The following is a 25,325-nucleotide window of genomic DNA, read 5'->3' as shown; positions in this document are numbered from 1 at the left end:
GGCACCGATTGAGTTAGTTCCCTTTGTTCTCACCTTTCCCTGGGATACATTTGTCTTTGGTTTCCCCCCAAGCTGCACCTTGCTAAAGTGGGCAGAGACCTTCCTGTAGCAATAATGCTTAGCCCAGCACCACAAGTGACACCATACGGGAAGACAGCTAGCCTTCTCTTCCATGTTAGCCCCTTAAGTGGCAAACGGGCAACAAGTGTCTATGGTCATTTGTTTTTATATGGGGAAAGTGAGGTTTTGAGCTATTGCCTTGTAATTTTAGTTTACCTCTCATCCCTGTATCCTATTATAGCCTTAAAAATATGCCCCCACCATTATCTCCCAACTAGGCTATGATCAATCTCACCACCTTTGTTCGTGTGGTACCTGAACTACCCTCATATGTTTACACTAAATTCATCCTCCAAGGACTGGGTAATAGCTACCTTCTCCAAAAAACCTTCTCTGAGACTTCCAGCCTCACAGAGCCCTTTCTCAAATCCCAAAGCATCAAATCAGTAGCACACAATTTAGCCCTTCATTCTGTAGCTGCACCAACCTCCTCATCTAGATTGTATTTGCTCATTAAACATCCATCTGTTGAGCACCCATCATGTTCCAGAGCCTGTGTAAGTGCTAGGAAGGCAGGAATCAAGGTACTCCTACCCGAATGGCAGGAAGACAAACACGCAGTTGAGTGACATTGGAGAAATGTGATCTGAGTGCCAGTGGGGAACTCAGAGGGAGATGGGCTAACATTCTGAGGGTCTTGGGGGAAGGCTTCACGGAGAAGGGGACCTATGAGCAACGTGCTGAAGTAGAGAGAAGTTAGTTAAGTGGAGAAGGTGGGATGAAGCCACATGCAAACGCACGGTCATGAAAGGGCAACTCAGAGAACATGATTCAGCACAGCTAGAACTTGAGGAGAGATGGAGAGAGATGAGAGAATATCATGGAAGGTTTACTCATTCGTTCATCAAATATGTATCCAGGGTGTGAAAAACAGGACAGATGCAACTGCACTTGAGCTTTAAAGCAAATTGGACTGAACAGACGATTACCCAGGAAGATGAAGAAATATGTCTATGTAACTAGAAATTCTGATTAGCATCAAGAAGGAAGAGAAAAGGCTACAATGGAGAGAAAAATATGAAGGAACTACTTTATAATACAGGGTAGTTAATTGGGGCTTCTCTAAAGAGGTGGTATTTTGTTGAGGCTTGAAATATGAAAAGAGCCGGAGAAGAGTATTCCAGGAGGTGATCCAAGGTCTTGAGGTGGGAGAAAGCTTGGCATGTTGGAAGAATCAAAAGGAGCTCCACAGGGCTAAAGAATAGTGGATAAGAGTGAAAGAGTGGTTTAAGATGACATTGGAGAGGTAAGCACAAGCCAAGGCCTAGTAGATCTCAGAAAGGAGTGTTGATTTCATCACAAGAGCAGCGGGATACTAACCAAGGAGAGTGAAATGGGATCAGATTTGTGGTTCACAGGGTAACTTGGGGGTGGTGTGGAAGACGATCTGGAGTGGGGGAGAATGGATTCAGAATAACTAATTATAAGGAGGCGGAATGGTCCAGGTGAGAGATGACGAAGGCAGGGACCCTTTCTTTCTTCTGTTCCAAAAGTGACTAGCTCAGTGCTAGGCACATGGAAGGCTTCCACTGTGTTCATATTGATTAATTAAATAAATATAAACTGAATTGGGTTGTTGAGTCTCTTTTCAGGAGGTCACACTGTCCCTTCTTTCTCCTCCCTTTTTTCTTTATAACGGAGACAAGGAGGCATTCTACAATTAGTATTATTAAAGTAATTTGCTGTTCAGTGACAAACGCTTCCTCTAAATGCCACTTTCCTTTAGTCATTGCTGAGTTACTTCAAAGTAGCACAAGAAAATATCAGTGCTTCTCAAGACAGCCAAGCAGCACTCTGCTCTCCTGAGAGTTGGATGTAGAGAGAAATGTGTCATTTGGGCCTGTTCAGGGCAAGAGGCAACACTAACCTTCAAATACCAACTTCCCAGAAGATCACAAGCACATGAATTGCAAATGCCATTTGGTATAATATATGCCTCTCACTCTGCCAAAGCAGAGATATAATTACCTGGAAGAGTAAGGCAAATGTTTGTGGAAGCTGCATATCTTCATCTTCTCTTACATCCAGGAGATGAGACAAGAGGCCCTTTATCACATTTCCATTTCTTTTTGCTGGCAAAACAGTTTGGTAATGAAAGACACTTAAATGGGTTCATCCTAACTCAGCTTCCAGAGGGTTCTGGAGGTCCCAAGGATGGAAGGGAAAGGAGAGTCAATCACCTAATGGGTCTGAGCCTCATCTTCTCCCATGGGGAGGGTAACCATTCCCATCTTATAGGGCTAGTACAAGGAGTCAATGAGGAATGTGCATGAATTTAATCTGCAAACTACAAGGCAAGAGCTCTATACTGTGATTCATCCTATGCAATTAATGGCAAAGTCTGTCTTTTATTCTCGGTCTCCCAGAGAAAGTTAAACATATTGTAGGAACTCAATAATAGGTTTTGCTTTGAAATCACTTCTGTTAAAATCTGGCTTTAGATGTGGTACATGTAAAACAGGCCGTTCACTTCTCATAATTGAATCAGACAGATTCTCATATCTGTCAGCTGCTTGGTTTAGAAGCATGGAGGAGAAATATCATGAGTGGGCAGAGGGGGTAGTGGCTTAATCTGTTGGAGTCAATACCCCTTCCCCAGTGAGCAGCAGTAAGAAGAATGTTTCAGTTAGCACTACAACAGTGTTTCAGTCCAGGATCTGCATCTGGGACAGCTGCAAATGTAATCCTACAAACTAGCACAGGCCCACAGGCCCAGGGTCCAAAGGAAATTGGCCAAACATGAGGTCCAGCTTTGCATCACCAGTCAGAAGTATTATCACGAGTATTTTCAGACAGCAGAAGGGAAGGAAGAAACTAACTTGTGCCATGTCTCAGGAGGTTTCCTCTGGGCCAGTTGCTTTAATCAGTCATTGTCTCATTTAACTCCCACAGTAGCCTTATGAGGTGGGAATTAGTGTTTAGTGTGGAGCCTGGTGCAATTAATATTATTAATATTGATAAGCTTAATAATAATAAACTGAAGCACCGTGAGCTTGAGTAACTTACCTAAGGTCGCAGACCTGGTAAAGCCAGGATTTGAACCCATGTCTTTCTGACCCAGAAGCCAGGGCTTTTTCTGCTGTGCTCCTTTGCAAGAGGAGAAAGATTGTGGCCTTAAAACAGGTGAGGGGCTTCCCTGGTGGCGCAGTGGTTGAGAGTCCGCCTACCGATGCAGGGGACACGGGTTCGTGCCCCGGTCCAGGAAGATCCCACATGCCACGGAGCAGCTGGGCCCGTGAGCCATGGCCGCTGAGCCTGTGTGTCCGGAGCCTGTGCTCCACAGTGGGAGAGGCCACAATAGTGAGAGGCCTGCGTACCGCAAAAAAAAAAAAAAAAAAAAAAACAGGTGAGGATTTTCCAAGTCATTAGCAAGGCTGCCTCCATAACTGGCCACTTGAGACCTGCAGGTATCTAAGAATATCTTTGGTCTCCCTCTCTCTCCTCATTCAGGTTTCTAAATTGCCATGAACCATGGCCCAGCTGTACTACAAAAGGGTCAACTACTCACCCTACAGAGACCGAATCCCCCTGCAAATTGTGAGGGCTGAGACGGAGCTCTCTGCAGAGGAGAAGGCCTTCCTCAGTGCTGTGGAGAAGGGGGACTATGCCACTGTGAAGCAGGCCCTCCAGGAGGCCGAGATCTACTACAATGTCAACATCAACTGCATGGACCCACTGGGCCGAAGCGCCCTGCTCATTGCCATTGAGAATGAGAACCTGGAGATCATGGAGCTACTGCTGAACCACAGCGTGTACGTCGGTGACGCATTGCTCTACGCCATCCGCAAGGAAGTGGTGGGCGCTGTGGAGCTTCTGCTCAGCTATAGGCGGCCCAGTGGAGAGAAGCAGGTAAGAAGCCCCTACAGCCGGGGAGGTAGCCAGGGACAACAGAGCACCGCAGGGTCAGAAGCCTTGAAACTAAGGAAGGTTATAGGCGGGCTGCAGTTGAGAAGCCCTATCATGGCAGCCCTCTGCTCTCAAGAATAGCATCAGTGATCTCAGGTAGGATCCTAGAGCCACCCCGCATGGCCCACACTGAGTTTTACTCATTTGCTTTTTCCTTATTAGTACTTGCCCATATACCTTCAACACTTGACCTAAAAGCATCTTCTCTGTTTCCAGAACAGTCAAGCTCCTTCTACCCTCCCTACACCCTGCTCCATATCTTCATTTCCTTTCTCACTGAAAGGGGGGACAAGGAGAAACCAAACACAGACCTGAGCTTTCCCCTTCTCACCCACTCTCTCCTGAAGAAGGACAGGAGGCCTTTCAACTTGAGTGCCATGGCACAGATGCAAATGGATACAGGGGCCTACACACCTCTCCAGTTCCACTCATATGAATGCATTCCACCCCTAGACGTTCAGGGGTTTGCCTCTGTGATTTTCTTGTCCTCTGAGGCACCTAGGTTTGACACTCTGGAGTCATCTTCGAGTCCTTCCTCTGCCTTGTCTCCATGCTCCATCCCCAAGCCCTGTGAGTTCTTCCTTCCCAATATCGTTTTTTTTTTTTTTTTTTTGTGGTACGCGGGCCTCTCACTGTTGTGGCCTCTCCCGTTGCGGAGCACAGGCTCCGGACGCGCAGGCCCAGCGGCCATGGCTCACGGGCCTAGCCGCTCCGCGGCATGTGGGATCTTCCCGGACCGGGGCACGAACCAGTGTCCCCTGCATCAGCAGGCAGACTCCCAACCACTGCGCCACCAGGGAAGCCCCCAATATCTTGTATTGATACATACTTTCTTTCCTCTCTAGCCCAGTTCCCACCACTGCACCTCTGCTTCTCATCATCTCTCTCCTACATGAGTGATTCTCAAAGTGTGGTTCTTGGACCAGCAGCATTAGCATCACCAGGGGAACTTGTTAGAAAAGGCAAAAGTCTTTGGCGCCACCACAGACTGACTGAATCAGGCACTCTGGGGGTGGGGCCCGGCAAGCTGTGTCTCAGCAAGCCCTCCAGGGGACTGTGATGCCCACTCGGGTTTGAGAATCCCTGTCCTATACTACCATGAAAACTTCTATCTGGACTCCCTGCCTCTAGCCTCTTTCTTTCTCTCAAGCCATCCTGAACAATGATACTGACTTATTCTTTCCCAGATTGCATAACAATCCTGTCATTCCTGTCCATCCCTTCAGTGACTCCAATGTCTCTTCATTAGAAGAGAAACCAGCCCATGAAGCCTAGCACTCAATACCCTTCATTAATGGTCTTTTCTAGTCCTGTCTCCCCCTTAGTCCCTTCTAAACCCCTCAAGTTAGACAGGTCTCCACTGTCTCTCTTCCTTTGGAGCATAGTAGGCGCATGTAGTAGGAACAAAGAAAATACAGTCATCAAACATGGAATACCACAATACATTAAAAAGTAGAAATAGTACAAACCAAAACCAAAATTGCAAAGTGCTTAAAAAATACTGATAATGAAAACACTCAACATCAAACCTTATGGGACATGACCAAAGCTGGGTTTAAAGGGAATTCATAGCTTTAATACTTGCCTAGTTAAACAAAAAGGAATGAAAATAAGCTAACTGATAACTCGCAGACTAGGAATTGGAATTGATAGAGCAGAAAGCAAGGTACTAGATTAAAAGTTCCTTGGGTAAAGGGCCTGAATCAACATTCAACACAGTGCCAAGAAAGAAACCTTATCTCTCTTCACTGCTGTATCCCAGCACTGGGAAAGTGCCTGCAATATCAAAGGCACTCCGTAAATATTTATTTTATGAATGAATAGTATGCATCCACACTGTGCTAAGCATTTTACATGATTTAATCCTCTCAGCTACTCTGTTAGGCAGGCACTATTATTACTGTCCCCATGATACTGATGAGACAAATTGAGCCACTGGATGGTTAAGTCAGTTATTCAAGGTCACAATAAATGTCAGAGCCAGAATTCAAACCCAGGCAGCCTATTTCCTAACCCCACCCGCTTAACCACTAGGCTATCCTGCTCTCCTGGAAGTCTGAGTTAAATCTGAGAACTCCCAGCACAGGAGTTCTGAGACAGGATAGATGAGTGGAGGATGGATGACCTCTCTGGAAAGGACAGGCCTATAGGATTTGGATATATAGCTAAGCAGAGAGGTGTAAGCATGTTCCCTACCCAGTCCACATCCCCACCCCCATCACAACTGATTTGTTCTGGGCCCCTTTTCCCTAGAGCCCTGATAAGTGTCTGAGTGATTTAATGTGCTAATCTGAACTAAGGCTTACCCAGCTACTCTGCTCCATGATCTTGTCCACCTCTGAGATTATGTAGCCATTGGCTCTACCCTTCACTTGACACCAATCACACACTAATATGTACTACTGGTCAGCCTTACTTGTATAAATGTCTAGTCTCTATAACTATATCCTTTCTTAAATGTGAAGCGTACTCTAATGCCCAACTGTTTCCATGCATCCCCCATCAGCACCTGACCCAGTGCCTAGTGTATAATGGGTGATAGATAAATTCTTGCTGATGAACAAGAAGGAGTCAAGTGTATCTTCCAGAAAAGCACATAGCTAGCTGCTTGGACAAGACATCCTGGACTTTCATATTCAATCCCATTTAGCTTCATAACTGTTTTGAAAGAGGGGAGAGCACAGAGGAAATTTGCAAAGAGGGGACTAGCAATGGCAGCCCTATCTGAGTTTTGAAAGTAGGCCAAGTCCTTATTTGATGGCCAACCCTTTCTCCCATCTTTTCCCATTGCTCTGGAAAACCCTGAGGAAGAAAGGTGCCAGGTAAAGCCACTCGAAAGTACAATCTAAGGCATGACCTCCCCTGGATAGAAGCAGTGCTTAACTCACAGGAATGAAACACCACTGGTAGAATGTCAGGCATATGAAACCTGGGTGAAGCTATCAGGGACAGGCTGTTTTTCACCAAGGGCCTTTCAGACTCACTACCAATAAAAGACCTCCTTTGTCCACCGTACATCATACTGTATATACAAACCCACAGAGCTATCAGCTCCATCCCCAAGTCTCTTCAGCAGCCTTCTCCTCCCTTTCTCCTCTCTCCTAAACCCCACCACCGGCCGCTACTAAATTGCATTTTCTTCCATTGCTCTGACAATTGCTGTGGTAAGTCATATATCAGTAACTATAACAACAGGCTGCCACAGTGCTGGAGCCCTGCCTCTCTGGGAGATAGAAACAAGATTTGTTTACCTGGGAGCAGGCAGGGATGTGAGCAAACACAGGACTCCTGAAGGACCGTGGGTCCAGCTGGGCAGGCTACTCTCAGGAAGGCACTCTTCACACACACAGAATCCAAACACCTGTCCCTTCTCATGGGGGCCCTCCCCCAGCTCGCCAAAGGATTGGGCACAGCTGACCTCCATCAATCTTGGGTGGATAAACTAGTCCCCCCTTTGGCTTTATTGAGCAAGGAGTTTGGCTTCAGGTTGGCAGTAAGACCCCCTCTGCCGTACCCTTACCCCAGCCCATCATGCTCTTCTTCCTCTTCTAGCCTATCAAAACTGCTCTCAGATAAAGACTGGAGGCTGGGCGTACATGGCTGACCCTGGCTTCAAGTATCATCACTCACATGGACACCTGCATTTTTAATGGGTACCAAATCTTAAAGTAAACAGGGTGATGCTTTATCAGATAGAATTGCCTGCACCAGACAACAAGTAGAAGACTCCGTGCGTGTGTGCGCGTGTGTGTTATTCTGTGGTCTTCTTGCTACTCCGGAACACCGACCCTCTTGGAAGCATCCACTCCCTAACCACTACAGCCTATTTCCTTAGGGTTAGATTTTGGCCACCTGTGGGATTTGTGATTCCTTGAGGAAAACACTCTTAAATAGTTCTCATTATTCTCTGTAGTCTCTCAAAAAATTTTGGACTACAGAAGGTTTAATACCAGCCTATTGCTTGTCCATGAAACCTACCGCCTTTGGCCCACTGACTCTTGGAACCACTAGAGGAGCATCGTCAGCAGGGGGTGCAAATCCAGCTCCAATCCAGAGAGGAGTCTTGTGTCTGTCTATGATCAAAACCAGCTCAAAGACGAAGCTTTGTGCATATGGAGAACTTGTCAAAATGCAGATTCCTGAGCCCCATTGCATACCTACAGAATTAGAATCTTGAGGATTGGGCCTGGAATCAGCATGTTAATAAGCCCACCCCCAACCCGTTTCTAGGTAAGAGGTCTATGTGACTCTCTGTATCCATTTCCTAAGGCTGCCATAACAAAGTACAGTGAACTAGGTGGCTTAAAAGAAACGTATTCTCTCACAGTTCAAGAGGCCAGAAGTCCGAAATGCAGGTGTTGATAGGCCTGGTTCCTTCTGGAGGCTCTAAGAATCTGTTCCATGCCTTGGCTTGTAGCTGCGTCACTTCATTCTCTACCTCCATCATTATATGGGGTTCTCCTCTGTGCCTTTCGTCTGTGTGGTTGTGTCCAAATCTCCCTCTCCTATCTCTTATAAAGACACCAGCTGTTTGATTTAGGGCCCACCCTAATCCAGGACTAACTCATTTCAACTTGATTACATCTGCAGAGACTCTTTTTCCATATAAGGTCACATTCACAGGTACCAGGTGTTAAGACTTGAACATATCTTTTGAGGGGATACAGTTCAACCCACTACACTCTCGATGAGAAATACTAGCCTAGACAAGTAATTTTCAAACATTTTCAGCAGCAGAGTCTTTCATTAAATGAAATCCTACAGAGACGTAAAACAAACAGACCCAAGCAGAGCTGCCCTAGTTTAAGTGCAGGTCAGGGCCAAAAGCCCCACTTCTACACACACACACACACACACACACACCCATAACTCCTTGGCCCTGAGAAGCAAGCATAACTGGAAAACCACTGGTCTAGAAGACAGAATGATAGACTCTAATTTGGAGTTTGAGGTGCTAGCCAGTTTGTAGCTAACAGGGTGACCTTGGGCAAGTCATAAGTTCTTTTACAAGTGTCCAGTTATAGAATCACCCTACAACTCAATTTCCTCATCTATAAAATAAAGCTCACAATACCCACCCCTACCTAATATAGAGGGCTGTTGTGAGGAAGAAATAAGATAAAGATATATTAAAGTCTTCTGAAACAAAAGTTAATGCTAGACAGAGTTCAATGACTTATTTTCAGCTTCACTCCATCAGTTTGACTTAGCCTGTCATATTGTGTGGAGAGACCAGCTTGCAAGTGGTGCTCACCACAAGGCACCACCAGTACAGTGAGAGGGAGAGCCTCTTCTGCTGCCATGACCTCACATTCATCCCTCATTGTTCACTGGAGTCTAAGGATTTGAGCAACAGGGAGGTAGAACTGCTGGCCTGTGCATCAACAGCCCACCCAAAGAATTTTCTTTCTTGGTCACTTGCATCAATGCAGGCAGGTGGCAAGAGGCTAAGCCAACCTCCTCCCCAGGGCCCGCCCCTCTGGGCTCTGCCATAATTATTCATTTGTCTGTGGCAGATGGCTCCAAATTAAAATTGGTCTCACAGATGAGCTAGCGAGATTGTCTCAACAACACCGGTAAGTGTTTGTGTTGAGATTGTAGAAAATCAGCAACAAAGCACTCCACTTACCCCTTCCCCTATCTGATCCTTGGTCCCAGAGAGAGATGGCACAGTGTAGAGGGGACACTGAGGGCCTAAGAAAAGGTGACTGGTGCAAAAAAAAAAGGGGCCTACAGTGTCTAGCCTATAAATCTCAAGTACTCAACAGGAGAGCAGAAAGTAAAGAACAGAACTGCACAAGTCACTCTATTTACAGGCAGCCTGGAGTAGTAGAAAGAACAGAGATTTTGGAGTCTTAGCAGTTTTAGTAGATGTGCTTCCTTGCACAAGTCACTTAATCACTCCAAACCTCAGTTTCTTCATCTGTAAATGTCAACAGTAATGGAGCCTACCTCATAGAGTTCTAGTGAAAATTAAATGAAATAATCCATGTATATTACTTAGAACGGTGCCTGACATAGTGAATACTCAATACATGGGAGGCAGTACTGTTCCTGTTCCTACTAGTTGAAGCCATGCTGAGAACTCCTGCTGGCTAATCTCATTTATTCATTTTTAAATATGTATTAAGCACCCACTAGCACATAGTGGCTAAAAGTTCAGACTGCATGACCTTAGGAAAGTTGTTTGACCTGATTGAGCATCAGTTTCCTATCTGTATAATGGGGTTAATATTACCTACATCATAAGTGGTTGCGAGGTTTAAATGAGAATTTTTTTTTTTTTTTTTTTTTTTTTTTTTTGGTACGCGGGCCTCTTACTGTTGTGGTCTCTCCCATTGCGGAGCACAGGCTCCGGATGTGCAGGCTCAGCAGCCATGGCTCACGGGCCCAGCCACTCCACGGCATGTGGGATCTTCCCGGACCAGGGCATGAACCCATGTCCCCTGCATCAGCAGGCAGACTCTCAACCACTGCGCCACCAGGGAAGCCCGAGAATTATTTTTTAACATTTGGCATAATTTGTGGCACATAGCATTCAATAATGATACTCATATCATTAGAATTAATACAAAATATTATTAAGTCTTTGTTGCCTGAATTGCCCAATATAACAATAGGTATTTATCGCTATAATAATCTGAGTCACAGCTTTGATTCTATGAGTTTTGTTCCAAAGTCAAAGTTCTAGGGGGGAAACATGGGTTGTGTCAATCAAGTCAAGAAAATAAATCAGCCACTTCATTGGAAGAAAATGTCAGAATGACCGCACGGCATCATATTGGCCAAACTGATAAAGTGAATTCTCTCCTCTCCTGTACCTGTGCTGACTTTTTGTAGACATGGCCTACTTCACTCACAGAGCAGAATCATAGGGTTTAGAGATCATTTGGTCTGAAATGACATGTCCGGGGTCACTCAGCTGAGCTCGAACTGGCACAAATTCTTCCTGTCTCCCGAGCCACTATTTCTACCACCCCACACTGCCTCTGAGTAATCATCAGAAGCAGTAACACTTACAACAAAGCTGAAAATCAACAAAGCAGATACAAGTAGTGTCTATCTAAAACAACCCATTCATAATAAAGTTCCAGCAAATGATTCATTCTGTTTAGTTCTCTTCAATTTTCTAAGTATGTGTGAGTACTAATCATATGCCTCATGATAAAAATGAAAGATACAGTGAGTGCACTCAAGACATTGATAGTCTCATGGGGAGAAAAGACATGCACAGGCTGTCCAACCAGTCTGCCCCCTCAGTGGGCCTGGCCTCCTGTGTTCCAAGGGACACAAAAAACCTAAGCTAGTGATGCTTACCTTTCAGAAAGAAAAATATAATTATTTAAACTTGGTCCCAAGTAGACCAAGGGAGCTAGCTGCATAATACTTCACAAGGAAGAGACTATGAAATAATCTCAAAAGCAAGTCACTAAATAAAAACACATGAGGTTTTTTAGCCATGACTGACCTCCCCCCCTCCCACTTCAGGGTTCCCACCAGCACAGGGCCTCCTTTCTGTAGCCACATGATCATGATTGTATATGGCCCTGACCCACATACACATGTCCAGTTAGGGAGTTTCCTGTTCTCCTCTCCTCTGGGTAGGTGGATCTCAGCTGTGTATAACAGGCCTCCTCCTCCCTCACCTCACATGCACAGTTATCTAGAGGGCAGCCATCTTCTGTCTCCTTTTCACCCCAGGCTCCTCATCATATTGGTTTTTTTCAACTTATGGTTCTTGTTGCAAACTCCGTTCAAGTGTGAAATATCAGTGCAAAACTCAGCACTCTCCTCCCATCTCTCCTTCCAGCTGTCCTATCCCAGAGCACCGAATGTTGCCTTGTACTGATTCCTTTCCATATGCCAACAACAAACATGGGACAGAAATAGAACAGTGCAAGGAAATATGTGTTACATTATCCAAAACGTGTGATGTGGACAATATAGAAGGCCACTCTGGTTACAAGTAGACAAAGAGCTTTCAGGGGAGGAATATTTGAGAAAAGAAATAAACTTTGAGCTGGAAAGGAAGAAAGAAGGGGACGGGACATTTGTCAGATGGAAGTGAATGAGCAATGACGTGGGTAGTGGGAATGATGGTGGCCTGTTCACAGTAGGTGGTGGCGTGAAGGGCTGGTGATGAAAGCAATGCCTGGGACTCTTGTTAACCTCATGGAGGAAGGCCCCAGATACCTGACTCAGAGTCAGGACACTGGGTGAGGTGGGCCCTGACACTTATCAGAAACAGTAGTTCTTGGGTTCCTGTGCTCATCTGCCCTCCCTCTTTATCCTCTGATCCCAGTTGTAGTAAAGGAGAATGAGTGTATGGCCACTGGCTGAGCTGCTCCTTAGGTGGGACCTTGGTGAACACTCTCCACTATCCCAGCTGGTTGCTACTAGTCCTCTGATTGGCAGTTGGGGCAGAGAGGAGTGATGTGGGATGAAAGAAGTTGGACCCACTGATCACCCAGGGGCCTTTTGGACAGGTCTGCCCCTCCAAAAATATTTGTGAGGAGCTGACCATATTGATCTTTGACTCTCTCTCCTTTTATCTATCTTCTTCCCCAAATGGCACTCTCTCCCTCCTCTCTTCCAACCCCTCCCCGTACTCACAGGTACAATTTGTGTCCCATTTTAATCTCATTTGTTGACAACTCTCTTGGTTTCCAGGATATAAAGCCTACCTGATTCCTCCTCCCTCTATGACCACTGCCTCTTAGTCTCTTTTACAAAATCCTTATCTTTTCTCTTGCTTCAATATCCATGCTGTCCAGAGTTCTGTGACTTTTCCTTTTCTAGCCCAATATCTATCAGAAGATCCATAATTTATTTTCAAAATTTCAAAATACATTTTAAATGTACCCCAAACATTGAAATTCCCTGTGTCAAACACTAACAAACACTAATTTAGCACTTACTATGTGCCAGGCACCAGTACATAAACCTACATTAATTTATTCAATATTCATGACCATCCTGTGACGCAGGATATTACATTGGCCAAACAGTTCATTCAGGTTTTTCTGTACCATCTTATGGACAAACTTGAATGAAATTTTTGGCCAACCCAGTACTGTTATCCATTCTTACAAATGGGGACATCAAGGCACAAAGAGGTTAAATGATTTTCCCAAGCTCATACAGCTAGTAAGTGGACAAACTGGGATTCAAACCTAGGCAGTCTGGCAGCAGAGTCTGTGTTGTTAATCTTCATGCCAGCCTCATTTTGCCCTCCAAATCCTCTTCCTCATCCGGTGTATCCTTTCTCAGGTGATGGCACCTTTACCCTTCCTTTTATCCTTTCATTTATGTAGATTTGAAACCTTGCAGATGTCTTCATCTTCACTCTCTCCTTCAGCCACCCACACCCAGTTGGATACAAAGTCCCTTTGAATAACTTAATTGAAGTGAAGAGGCAAACATACCATGAGTCAAAGTGTAATGCTGTGAGAGATAAGAAAGTGCTGTATATGTGGGAGCATAGGTATCTGATCACGTCACTCAAATGACCACAGTTGCTCCTTATTTCCTATAGAATAGAGTTCAAAATACAGGCACAGGGTTGATAGTTTGAGGAAAGAGTGTTGGTTAATGACCCCTCAAACCATGCTGAATTGTCACTGATAAATCGAGCCTAGGCTTGGAAGGATAGTGAAGCCACCAGACAAGACAGGATGAAGGAAGTGTTTTTTTGTATCTGCAGAAAGTCTCTGGAGTCAGAAGGAAAGCCACCTTAGTGAGGGCCATCCCAGATTCAGAGACCTACCGATAAATGCACACTTTGTTACCTCTGGCAGGATTAAGTGACCCCAATCCAGCAGCTAGTCTCTATTCTAAGAAGTATGTCAGCCCTCTGAAGTCCTCGGTAGAGGGAAGGTAATCAGCACACGATTACCAGGGGCTTGAATGAGGGAAATTTTCCTGGTTCACCTTGCTATCAAGTGGATTGCTATTGCCTGTCCATTAGTAAAGGAGGGCCGAGAGCCAGATATTAAAAAAGCATTGAAAGAACCTTCCAAAGAAATCCAAATCAGAGAAGGAAAAGAAGCTGGTCCCATGACAAATCTCTCGTGAGTCTACCACCTTTGCCTCCTCCCCAAGAAAAGGGGGGTGATGACCCATAACAAATACCTCTGAAGCTGGAGAGTGTAATTTCCAAATACCCCTCTGCTCTTCAAGGGCAACCTGGAGTGATTTGATGTTTGTGACATCATCAGCTCCATTATCTGTATCAGAATAGTGGATAGAACTTTGGGGCTAAAAATGACCTCTAGAAATCCTCCAATCCATACTGTTGTCATCAAATAGGCAGATAGTTGTCTCCCCACGTTCTAGTGGGCCTGCAGAGGGAAGGCTTCTATCCCCACTGAGACACCTGGTGTTTAAGACAGTTTGGGCTTTGTCTACCCAACCAAAATGAATATTTGTCATATTTACTTTCTCCCCTCCCTTATTTCTTAACTCTTAAACTGAGGTATGAAATTATTCAAGTATCAGGGTCCAAGGTCACCACCACCCTTCTCCACATCCATTTGTTTATTTTGGAGTTTTTTCTATAAAAGTAATACTATAAGAATTAAAAGAGTATAAAAGCATGTGAAGAAAAACATCCCATTTCCACTCTCACAAGTCATCACTATTAATGATATAGGTATGTCCTCCTAGGTATTTTCTATGCATATTCAAGCAGAAACAAATATACACAAACACACACACAGACATCTCTTCACAAATGTTCTGCAACTTGTTTTATTTTCCTTAGCAATGCACTGTGGACATCGTTCCCTGTGAGGATATTTATATTTATTGTATTCTTTTTAATGACAATACTGTATTATATCATATAAATGTGCCTTATTTATTTAACCCGTCCTCTATTAATGAACATTTAAATTGTTTCAAGGATATTTAGGTTTTGGTTTTTGTTTTTCTAAACAATGCTGTGATGAATATCCTTGTATATATGTCTTTGAACAAGTGTTCAAGTATATATGTCTTTGAACAAATTCCTAGTAATAAGATTATGGAATCACAGATTATGTGCATTATTTAATTTTGATATATATTGCCAAACTGCTCTCCTACCAACAGTATATGAAAGTGCCTGTTTCTCACATCCTTGCAATCACAGACTGCAAAAAAAAATCAATTTTAGAACATCTTTGTCAATCTGACAGGTAAAAAATACTATCTCATTATTGTTTTACATTTGAATTTCTTTTATTATAAGTGGTATTTCACATCTTTTCATATGATAAGTAATTTGTTTTATTTTTCTGTGAATCAACTGTTAATTTTTAATTAATTTTTATTGGAGTATAGTTGCTTTACAATGTTCTGTTAGTTTCTGGTGTATAGTAAAGTGAATCAGCTATACGTATACATGTATCCCCTCTTTTTTGGATATCCTTCTTACTTAGGTCACCACAGAGCACTGAGTAGAGTTCCCTGTGCTATACAGTAGGTTCTCATTAGTTATCTATTGTATACATACTGGTGTATATATGTCAATCCCAATCTCCCAATTCATCCCACCACTCACTTCCCCCCTTGGTATCCATACATTTGTTCTCTACATCCGTGTCTCTACTTCTGCTTTGCAAATAAGTTCATCTGTATCATTTTTCTAGATTCCACATATAAGCAATATTATACGATATTTGTTTTCCTCTTTCTGGCTTACTTCACTATGTATTGCAGCCTCTAGGTCCATCCACGTCTCTGCAAATGGCACAATTTTGTTCCTTTTGATGGTTGAGTAATATTCCATTGTACATATGTACCACAACTTCTTTATCCATTCCTCTGTTGATGGACATTTAGGTTGCTTTCATATCCTGGCTATTGTAAATAGTGCTCCAATGAACATTGGGGTGCACGTATCTTTTTGAATTATGGTTTTCTCAGGGTATATGACCAGTAGTGGGATTGCTGGGTTGTATGGTAGTTCTATTTTTAGTTTTTTAAGGAAACCTCCAGATTGTTCTCCATAGTGGCTGTGTCAATTTACATTCCCACCAACAGTGCAAGAGGGTTCCCTTTTCTCCACACACTCTCCAGCATTTATTGTTTGTAGATTTTTTGATGATGGCATTCTGACTGCTGTGAGGTGATACCTCACTGCAGTTTGGATTTGCATTTCTCTAATGATTAGTGATGTTGAGCATCCTTTCATGTGTTTATTGGCAATCTGTATATCTTCTTTGGAGAAATGTCTATTTAGGTCTTCTGCCCATTTTTGGATTGGGTTGTTTTTTTTGATATTGAGCTGCATGAGCTGCTTGTAAATTTTGGAGATTAATCCTTTGTCAGTTGCTTCATTTGCAAATATTTTATCCCATTCTGAGGGTTGTCTTTTGGTCTTATTTATGGTTTCCTTTGCTGTGCAAAAGCTTTGAAGTTTCATTAGGTCCCATTTGTTTATTTTTGTTTTTATTTCCATTTCTCTAGGACGTGGGTTGAAAAGGATCTTGCTGTGATTTATGTCATAGAGTGTTCTGCCTATGTTTTCCACTAAGAGTTTTATAGTGTCCGGACTTACATTTAGGTCTTTAATCCATTTTGAGTTTATTTTGTGTATGGTGTTGGGGAGTGTTCTGATTTCATTCTTTTATATTTAGCTGTCCAGTTTTCCCAGAACCACTTATTGAAGAGGCTCTCTTTTCTCCATTGTATCTACTGTTAATTTTTTAACCCGTTCTTCTACTAGAATCTTCATCTTTTTCTTACTGTTTGTCTAAACTCTTTGTATATTAAGGCCATTAGCACTTTGTTCATTCTTTAAAATGGTTCACCCTGATGTATTAAAAAAAAACAATGATTTACCCTGAGTTTTACAGCAAGTCTGGAGCAAAGACCAAAGTTCATTTGTATTCTAAATCTTTTAACTTTTCTGCATAAAAGTACAGGGTTGTTTTAAGTGATGCTTTAAATGTCTTAGTGTGTCTCTCTGATGTAAGAGAGCTTGGGTGAAAGAGTATCTCCATGCTTCGTCATTCTTTTAAGTTTCCAGTTTAGTGTTTAAGTATCTTCGTTCAAAGGAAAAAAAGTCTATATGGCTATTTTAGCTAGAGTTTGCCAATGTGTAGACACATCTGTGTCTAAAAACCAAACCTATTTAGTTTGTAACCAACAGCCCCTGGCTGTTATTATGTGGTCATAATTCACAGCTTTTGCTAGCCAAATAGCCTTCCCTTGGACTACTGAGGGGGTACACAGTGGTGAGCCCTGACTTAACCTTGCTGTCATTAGTTTTCTACCTTCCCTGTTGGGAACATGATTTCTTTCTTCCAGTGTTAAAGTCTCCATCATTTTAATAAGAGACTGCTGATTTCTAAATTAGCTGGTTCCCACTTGTAAACCAGGAAGTCCAACAAAGTGGGCTTGCATATTCTGCCATCATTGCTAAGCTTTTCTGGGTAATAGCTTGTCTGATTAGAATGGAAAGCGTTCTCTGGATCCTGGAACTTACTTGGGAGAAGATGCCATAGGTCTTATTTGGGGTGGGGAGCTACTCGAATGAGCTAAGCTATCTTTAACTGGAGATCGTTCTTTGGTCATTCCCACTACTTTTTCATTTAAACTACCTAGGAGGAAGCCTGAATTAATAGATTCAACTAAACAGTTCAGGTGGTAGTATCATTTCCATGTCCCTTGGTCTTCAGGATTGGAGAATTCAATGTAGCTACCAGACTGAAGACTATGGTCTAACGAGAACACTGAGCTAGCACACTCAGTCCTGAGCTGCTTCTTTAGAACCAGATTGAAATATTTCCTGAAAGACCCTTGAACATCTGTAAGCTGGTCAGAGGAGCAAGGACCCACCTTATACCTAGAGGGAATGAACTGTAAGATAGGAAAGTTTTTTTGTTTTTTGTTTTTTGTTTTTTTGCGGTACGCGGGCCTCTCACTGTTGTGGCCTCTCCCATTGCAGAGCACGGGCTCTGGACGCGCATGCTCAGTGGCCATGGCTCACGGGCCCAGCCACTCCACGGCATGTGGGATCTTCCCGGACCGGGGCACGAACCCGTGTCCCCTGCATCGGCAGGCAGACTCTCAACCACTGCGCCACCAGGGAAGCCCAGGAAAGTATTTTTTTAACCGCACCAAGTGGCTTTGTTAGAAAAAAAACGGTATCACAAAGGATTTAAGAGTTAGCATTGGCACACCCTTCTTCTTGCCAAAAGTGGGTACAATATTGATGAAGCGACAGTTGTACATCTGCCACTTGACCCAGCCCATCAGCATCTCCTTCTCCTCTCACCACCCCTCCTTTTCATACTTTTTGGCCACTTTGAGAGTCTTGCTTATCACTTTCCCAGCACAAGCCAGGGTACAATGGACTTTACCTCCAAGCACGTAGCTAGCTAATTCCAGGGTGGTCAAGGTCTCCACCCCACATTGGCCAAGGGTAGCTTCCATAGGCATGCCTGCCAGGAGCACCATTTGATTTTCCAGGGTGATGCCCTTCATTGAGCCTCCAAGAGCCTTGATCTGAGTAACTGTCTCCTGGCTAGTCGGCTCTAGGGTGTGTAGCTCCTGGACACGAACAAAGAACTGTATGTTGGCTACTGAATCCACTGCAGCCACCACTGCTGCTGCCGCAAAGACGGAGTCAAGAAATAGGAAGGAGTACGTCCTCTTAGCCTGCTGTGTGCCACATCACTACCTAGGAAAGCATTCTCAATAAAGAATTCCATACTAGAGAGAGCAGCCCAAAGGTGCTGAGGAGCGTTTGATGGGGAAGAAGGAAATGTGGCCACCCAATTTCAAAACCATGATTTCAGCGGTGGAGAGAAATGAAAACTGTTTTGAAATTGTTTTAAAACTACTTTATAGGGCTTCCCTGGTGGCGCAGTGGTTGAGAGTCCGCCTGCCGATGCAGGGGACACGGGTTCATGCCCCGGTCCAGGAAGATCCCACATGCCACGGAGCTTCTGGGTCCATGAGCCATAGCCGCTGAGCCTGCGCGTCCGGAGCCGGTGCTCCGCAACGGGAGAGGCCACAGCAGTGAGAGGTCTGCGTACAGAAAAAAAAAAAAACCTACTTTATAAACCCACATTAAATAGGTACTGTGCCTGACACACAATTGGTTTAGTAGAGAGGCAAGAATACAGAGCCCCAGTATATATAGAAACCACAGGGGAGTTCACTAATAACTCCACAGGGAATGATGCCATTGATGCATTTCTAGAATAAAACCTCTGGAGTTCTGGTGGATATCTGTTTGGCTGTGGTCCACTTAATCATAGAATCATCAGGATTAATTGAAACATAGTGGCCATCTAGTCATTCTTCTGTCACTGCAACCAATCCAAGGTATAGTAATCTCTAGCCTCTGAAAGAGTTCAACACCCCCATGTTAATTTGATGGAAGAAAAGCTTGGCAAGGAATGAAAGAAGTCCCAACACAATTCTGTGCAAGTGTCAGTTGCCCCAAATTCTCAAATGTATGTCTGGGGCCTCCAGAGAGTCTCAAGTTTATGAACGAACAGTATCATGAGACCACAGATGAAGGAGAGTTTGCTGGAAGCTAAGCCTCCTCCTTGCATACCTGATCAACTTTGCTGCTCTTTTCTGACAATAGACAAGCAATCCCCTGTGTCTACGGAGCCCTCTAAGAGCTGGGTGCTGTTTCCTCCCCAACTAGCAATTGGGGGTAGAATAACCAAGCATCTGGGAGCCTTGATCACTACCACTCTTGCAACTTTTCGTCACTCTTTGAGATTCTTAACCCCTATTGACTGAATATGAAGGAGAAAATTAAGCAGCAGTGAATTTAGTTTGGAACTCTGTCCCTTCCAAGGCCTCCTTTCCACTAGCCCTGGCCTGCATTTCCGAAAAGGTGCTACAGAGGAAAAGACTTCCTTGCAGCACTAAGGTATCTGGTTACATGTGTCTTTCAAAGAGAGGGAGATGTTTTGCAAGTGGTTGAAAGGTCTTTTTTTTTTTTTTTTTTTTTTTTTTTGCGGTACGCCGGCCTCTCACTGTTGTGGCCTCTCCCGTTGCGGAGCACAGGCTCCGGGCACACAGGCTCAGCGGCCATGGCTCACGGGCCCAGCCGCTCCACGGCATGCGGGATCCTCCCGGACCGGGGCTCGAACCCGTGTCCCCTGCATCAGCAGGCGGACTTTCAACCACTGCGCCACCAGGGAAGCCCTGAAAGGTCATTTTTACGTTGAAAATATCTTTGCCTTTCCAAGTTTCAGATTTGGGGCATGTTTGACTTCAGGGAAATAAGGACAAGACAGCTGATGTTTTCCTAATTCAGCAGAGAGCAGCACATAGCTTACTGTTCTCAAGGGAAGATAGCAGCCCACACTTAGCAGGCAAGCATACTGGGAGAGAAAGAGGCAAGAGGCAGTAGCAGTAGGATTAGAAACCCAGAGTAGCTCTCCCTTCTCCCATCTCCAGCCAGAGGCAACCAAGCTGCTTCTCCTTTCCTTTAACACTTGGTCTGTTCTGACAAGAACAAAAGGCAATCCGCTCGAGAAGGCACGATTGACAACACAGCTGCCAGTTCAAAGCAATACAATTAAAAGTAATGTGTGAAAGAGGGAGAAATTATGGGGGGTGCATTTTTCTTAAGTCTTTCCTCTCAAAATGTAATAGAGGGAAAATATATGAGTAAATGCATTACATTACATGAATATTAGTAAACTTTGTCAAAGACTGTGTTTGGAAAAAATCTTGCTTGCACTTGATGATGTCCACACGATAGTCACAGTTTCAATCACAAAATGATTTAAGCTACTTTTCCTGTCAATCAAAAGTTACGTATTCTTTTTTAAATATGCCCCCATTTATTACTATTACCCAGGAATTTAATCCTGGCTGTTGAATACCAAAAAATCAACTTCTCATTATGATATGTGCTGTCATGGTACCTGCTTTTCTGCTAAAGAAAAAAGAGTCCTGCTGAGATGTCTGTGCTAGCTCAGCTTAAGCTTCTTGGCATTGTCCAGGCTCAAGCTTCTTTTCTCAAAGGCTTCCCAGCTCTAGCCAAGCCCTGCTACAGAGCCAGGGGCTCCTTGTTGCATGGGTGTTTCTGAGAGAAGCCACTCAGAAATTCCGGGTAGAGAGTTCAAGAAGAAAGAACCTAAATACAAAATTCCCCCAAGGTGCCTCCAGCAGTACCAACCAATAAAACAAGTTTTCCTGCCATGAGTGTTCACTGTCAGTTTGTCTCATGTTTTCCCAAAACATCCATAACTCATGGAATTTCCATTCTGATGATAACCAAGGGAGCTATGTTACTTCCATGAGATGCATGTGCCTTGACCCCTTTTCAGTGGTGCTGAAGATAATAGAATCATAGCACCATGCCATGGAAAGGTCATCTCCATAATGACCTGCCCAGTTTCCTGCCACTGTAGCCCTTCAGTACCACCACCCCCAGATGAAGACCCTTCATTCCCATGGGTGACTCTTCTAGTACAGGCTCTGGGACTAATCCTGTTCCTAGTCACAGAGACTCTCAGAACTGGAGGCCAGCAGCTCAGCACTTCAGTACCCAGTCAGGTAAGCTGCTGGTCCCCTCTGAATCTTGTATTTTTGGTAGCTATGCCTGAGCCCTTGCCTTGCTGCCATGTAACCAAGCCTCTGCTTTACATTCTACTTTAATGGTTCTAAACTGTGGGCAATTTTGCACCCCAGGGGGACCGTTTGGCAATGTCTAGAGATGTTTTTGGCAACCAGCAAGGCCAGATATGCAAAATTCAACCCTGCAGATAGATGCTTTACCTCTATTTGGAGATTTGGAAAATGGAAGATAGTTGATGACCTTATAATGTTTCCTTTGCTGAAAAGATCAAGGATAGTTATGTAAAGAAAAATTAACTTCCTCCATCCTCAGGGACTATGCCCACATTTTAAATAGCTGTTGACAATCCCACTACTAGTCATATACCCAGAGAAGACCATAACTCAAAAAGACACATGCACCCCAAAGTTCATTGCAACACTATTTACAATAGCCAAGTCATGGAATCAACCTAAATGCCCATCGACAGATGAATGGATAAAGAAGATGTGGTACAATATATACAATGGAATATTACTCAGCCATAAAAAGGAACGAAATTAGGTCATTTGTAGAGATGTGGATGGACCTAGAGACTGTCATACAGAGTGAAGTAAGTCAGAAAGAAAAAAACAAATATCATATACTAACACATATATGTGAAATCTAGAAAAATGGTACAGATGAACCTGTTTGCAAGGCAGAAATAGAGACACAGATGTAGAGAACAAACATATGGACGCCAAGGGGGGAAAAGGGGGGTGGGATGAATTGGGAGATTGGGATTGACATATATACACCAACTAATATGTATAAAATAGATAACTAGTGAGGAAAAAAAGTCTAACAATTTTTAATTGTGTTTAAAGAATAAAATAAATAAATAAATAAATAAATAGCTGTTGAGCGGTAGTATTCTACTTCTGGAGGTTGGTGCCAGTTCCCTGGCTTACCTTGGGTGTGGATAACTGAGAGAAGCAGGAAGGTGGGGCTCAATAATTACTTCATGAATGTGACACAGTCTCCTCTCTCAAGCTCGTCCTCCAATCATATAATGCTTCAGTCTGATGCCTGCATATAAACTGAGCAACTTTAAAACAAAACATCATTTGGCATGTGTATGGAGCATGAAATGAAAATCATGATTGGCAAAGGGAATACTCCTGACATTATTTAACATGAATTCTGCTTCTAGATTTCTGGTCTGGTTTTCTTTATACCTTTCTAAAATGTCTCTTATCTACCACTAGCTAACTTTAGGTCATTTTCTTTATTCACGTTTATCCTACACAGCTTTTGAGAACAATGGTGAAAATTACCCTTTTATAATCCTTTACACTCTGAGGACCAATTGAGCTTAATTTGTATCACTCAAGCTCTTCTAGGCCTAAACCAGGTCTCCTGGTGATACCTACCAATTTTCAATTTATGGCAATGAACATACTTTTCAATTCTATGGCTATGAACTACTTAAAACAAAAGAGAGGTTCCCGACTCCTCTTTTTGCATGAAAGACCCTCTTTTTATTCATTCTGATTTTGTGTTGCTGGCAAATGTGCTCCTATCAAGATCATTACCCACTGGAAAAAGTATACAATAATAGACCTTTATTTGTATTGAATCCTGCGATATATCTGATGTCAATCTGGTTACCCTAGCCCTCACATTGTCCTGTGCCCTGGTTGGATCACCAAGGTTTCTGCATCTGGGTTCTCAGCGTTTTCCAGAAATCTTTATCAAACTCCCACTAGTCAGGTGATAAACAATGACATGGAAAGCTAAATCAGCTTGGCAGCAACCTCTTTCCAGTAAAGCAATCTACAAGAGAAATTTAATTTTAAAATTACATGATGACCTATAAAAAATGAATCAAGGGCTTCCCTGGTGGCGCAGTGGTTGAGAGTCCGCCTGCCGATGCAGGGGACACGGGTTCGTGACCCAGTCTGGGAAGATCCCACATGCCGCGGAGTGGCTGGGCCCGTGAGCCATGGCCGCTGGGCCTGCGCGTCCGGAGCCTGTGCTCCGCAATGGGAGAGGCCACAACAGTGAGAGGCCCGCGTACTGCGAAAAAAAAAAGAATCAAGAACAATGGCTTTCCTAAACAGCTATATGTTTCAAGCTCCACCAGAGGGCTGCAAAGCTAATTACACTCACATTGGCACACTGGGGCTCCCTTCCTCTGTGCAGCCCTAGAGACACAACGACCAGACCTTTACTTCTGACATTTTTCCCATCTCCGTAATAACCTATATCCTCTGGTTTATTGTTTTTCAACTCATTGCATCATTTTCACAATTTCCTGGGAAATGGCATATCTTAACAGTACAAAGGGATCCTTCAGAGAGGGTTGGCTCCCTAAAAGCTACCCATAACGTATCCCCTTCCTACCTTGGTTTCTTTTACCTCTTCCGTTATTTCTAATAACCATCCAAACACTCACCTTACTTTTGGAGTTGATGGCCTCACCATTCATTATAACCAGTATTTTGCAAAAGAAAATGTGTGGAATGGTTCATTTAATTCTTTGTGACAATCTAGATTTGAGAAAGATGGCTTTCCAGGTTTCCTACAACTAGAACTCTGAAATTATAAACCCTCACAACCTATGGAGTTAGCTATGTATTATTTTTTCATAGATTTAGCTGCTGTCTTTTGAAAAATTAAGAGCCCCCATCTGATGAGAAATCAAGAATGGTTTTGTGGGCTCCCAAACCTTGAGCAATACTATATAATATTTATCTGGGTTTAAGGTAGAACATTACCTGATGAGGTTAATTAATATCCAGTATAACCTGCAATTTAATAGTCTGAATATTCAATGTTGGGACTGTAGATTTGTTTGTTGATGTAATAAATCAAGCGGTTGGTCTTTTGTTGGTTGGGGGTGAAGTAGTATAGTGGTTAACAGGACAGGCTTTGGAGCCAAACTGCCTGGGTTCAAGTTCTGGTCACCCTACTTCCTAGCCATGTGACCCTGGACAAGGCACTAAGCTTCTCTATGGCTGAGTTTCCTCATGTGTAAAGTGAGGTAATTATTATGCCTATAGTACGGAGCCATGGTGAGGACTAAATGAGATACTCCAGCATGGTGCCTAGCATATAGAAAGTGCTCAATAACCAGTAGCCATTTGTATTATATTCACCCCTGCTAATCAGGCTAATGCTGGCCATTGTTACATACATTATTTATTTTTACATGTAAATATTGACTTTTTTAAAACATCAGGTGCGTTCTGTGACATTGCCCGCAAATAAGTTTTGTCCATTTTAGTCTTCCAATCTAAATTATATACACTTTGACCTTGAAATCAGCTGAGATGATCCAGGGAATCCTGATTATAATGGTTCTCTTTTTACCATAGTCTGGGAAACAAATTATTTCCCATCTGACACCAATGGCCGCTCCAAAGTATCTCATGCATCACCACTACTAGCTAACTGACCTTGTAGGTTCAGCAGAGTGGGCAGCTGGTCATGTGACGTGATTAGATGCTAGTGTTCTTCATTTCTGAGTAATACAGAGAAATGAAATTCATTTCCAACAGTCCCTTGGACTGCTGAAAAAGACTGAACATTGATTTTTATCCAGCATGTTAGGGTGGGGAAGAGGAGACCCAGTAGGTGGAAAAGAGGTATTGCAATTTCACTAAATCTTGGCACAAGATGGGAGATTCATTTCCAACATGATGCTATCAGGCTAGCTGTGTGAGGAAGTACCACTCGGAGAGGTTCAGCCTATGACCCGGCATTGTGGGTATGAATGAGGCGGCTCCTGATA

General features: G+C 43.5%; 1 protein-coding gene and 1 pseudogene across 2 annotated transcripts in view; one reads left to right on the top strand and one right to left on the bottom strand.

Moving 5' to 3' along the window:
- Positions 1 to 3,577: 3,577 nt before the first annotated feature.
- The window catches only part of TRPC5 (transient receptor potential cation channel subfamily C member 5), a gene marked incomplete at its 3' end in the record, with an annotated part of 132,984 nt that continues 111,236 nt past the window's right edge, over positions 3,578 to 25,325 (top strand). Inside the window, exon 1 of the mRNA XM_082609952.1 lies at positions 3,578 to 3,969. Coding sequence (XP_082466078.1) covers positions 3,592 to 3,969 — 378 coding nt within the window. The 5' untranslated portion in view covers positions 3,578 to 3,591. The remainder of the gene's footprint in view (positions 3,970 to 25,325) is intronic.
- LOC309796975 (ubiquitin-like FUBI-ribosomal protein eS30 fusion protein) lies at positions 18,173 to 24,020 on the bottom strand (annotated as a pseudogene). Its single transcript has 2 exons — positions 23,988 to 24,020; positions 18,173 to 18,675 (listed from the first exon to the last, which is right to left on the bottom strand). The product of its transcript is annotated as a ubiquitin-like FUBI-ribosomal protein eS30 fusion protein (transcript).

Source organism: Mesoplodon mirus (genome assembly GCF_964341445.2).
Source record: "Mesoplodon mirus genome assembly, chromosome: X".
Taxonomy (NCBI): Eukaryota; Metazoa; Chordata; class Mammalia; order Artiodactyla; family Ziphiidae; genus Mesoplodon; species Mesoplodon mirus.
The sequence above is the reverse complement of the archived record's forward strand: the minus strand, read 5'-3'. Positions and strand labels throughout refer to the sequence as shown.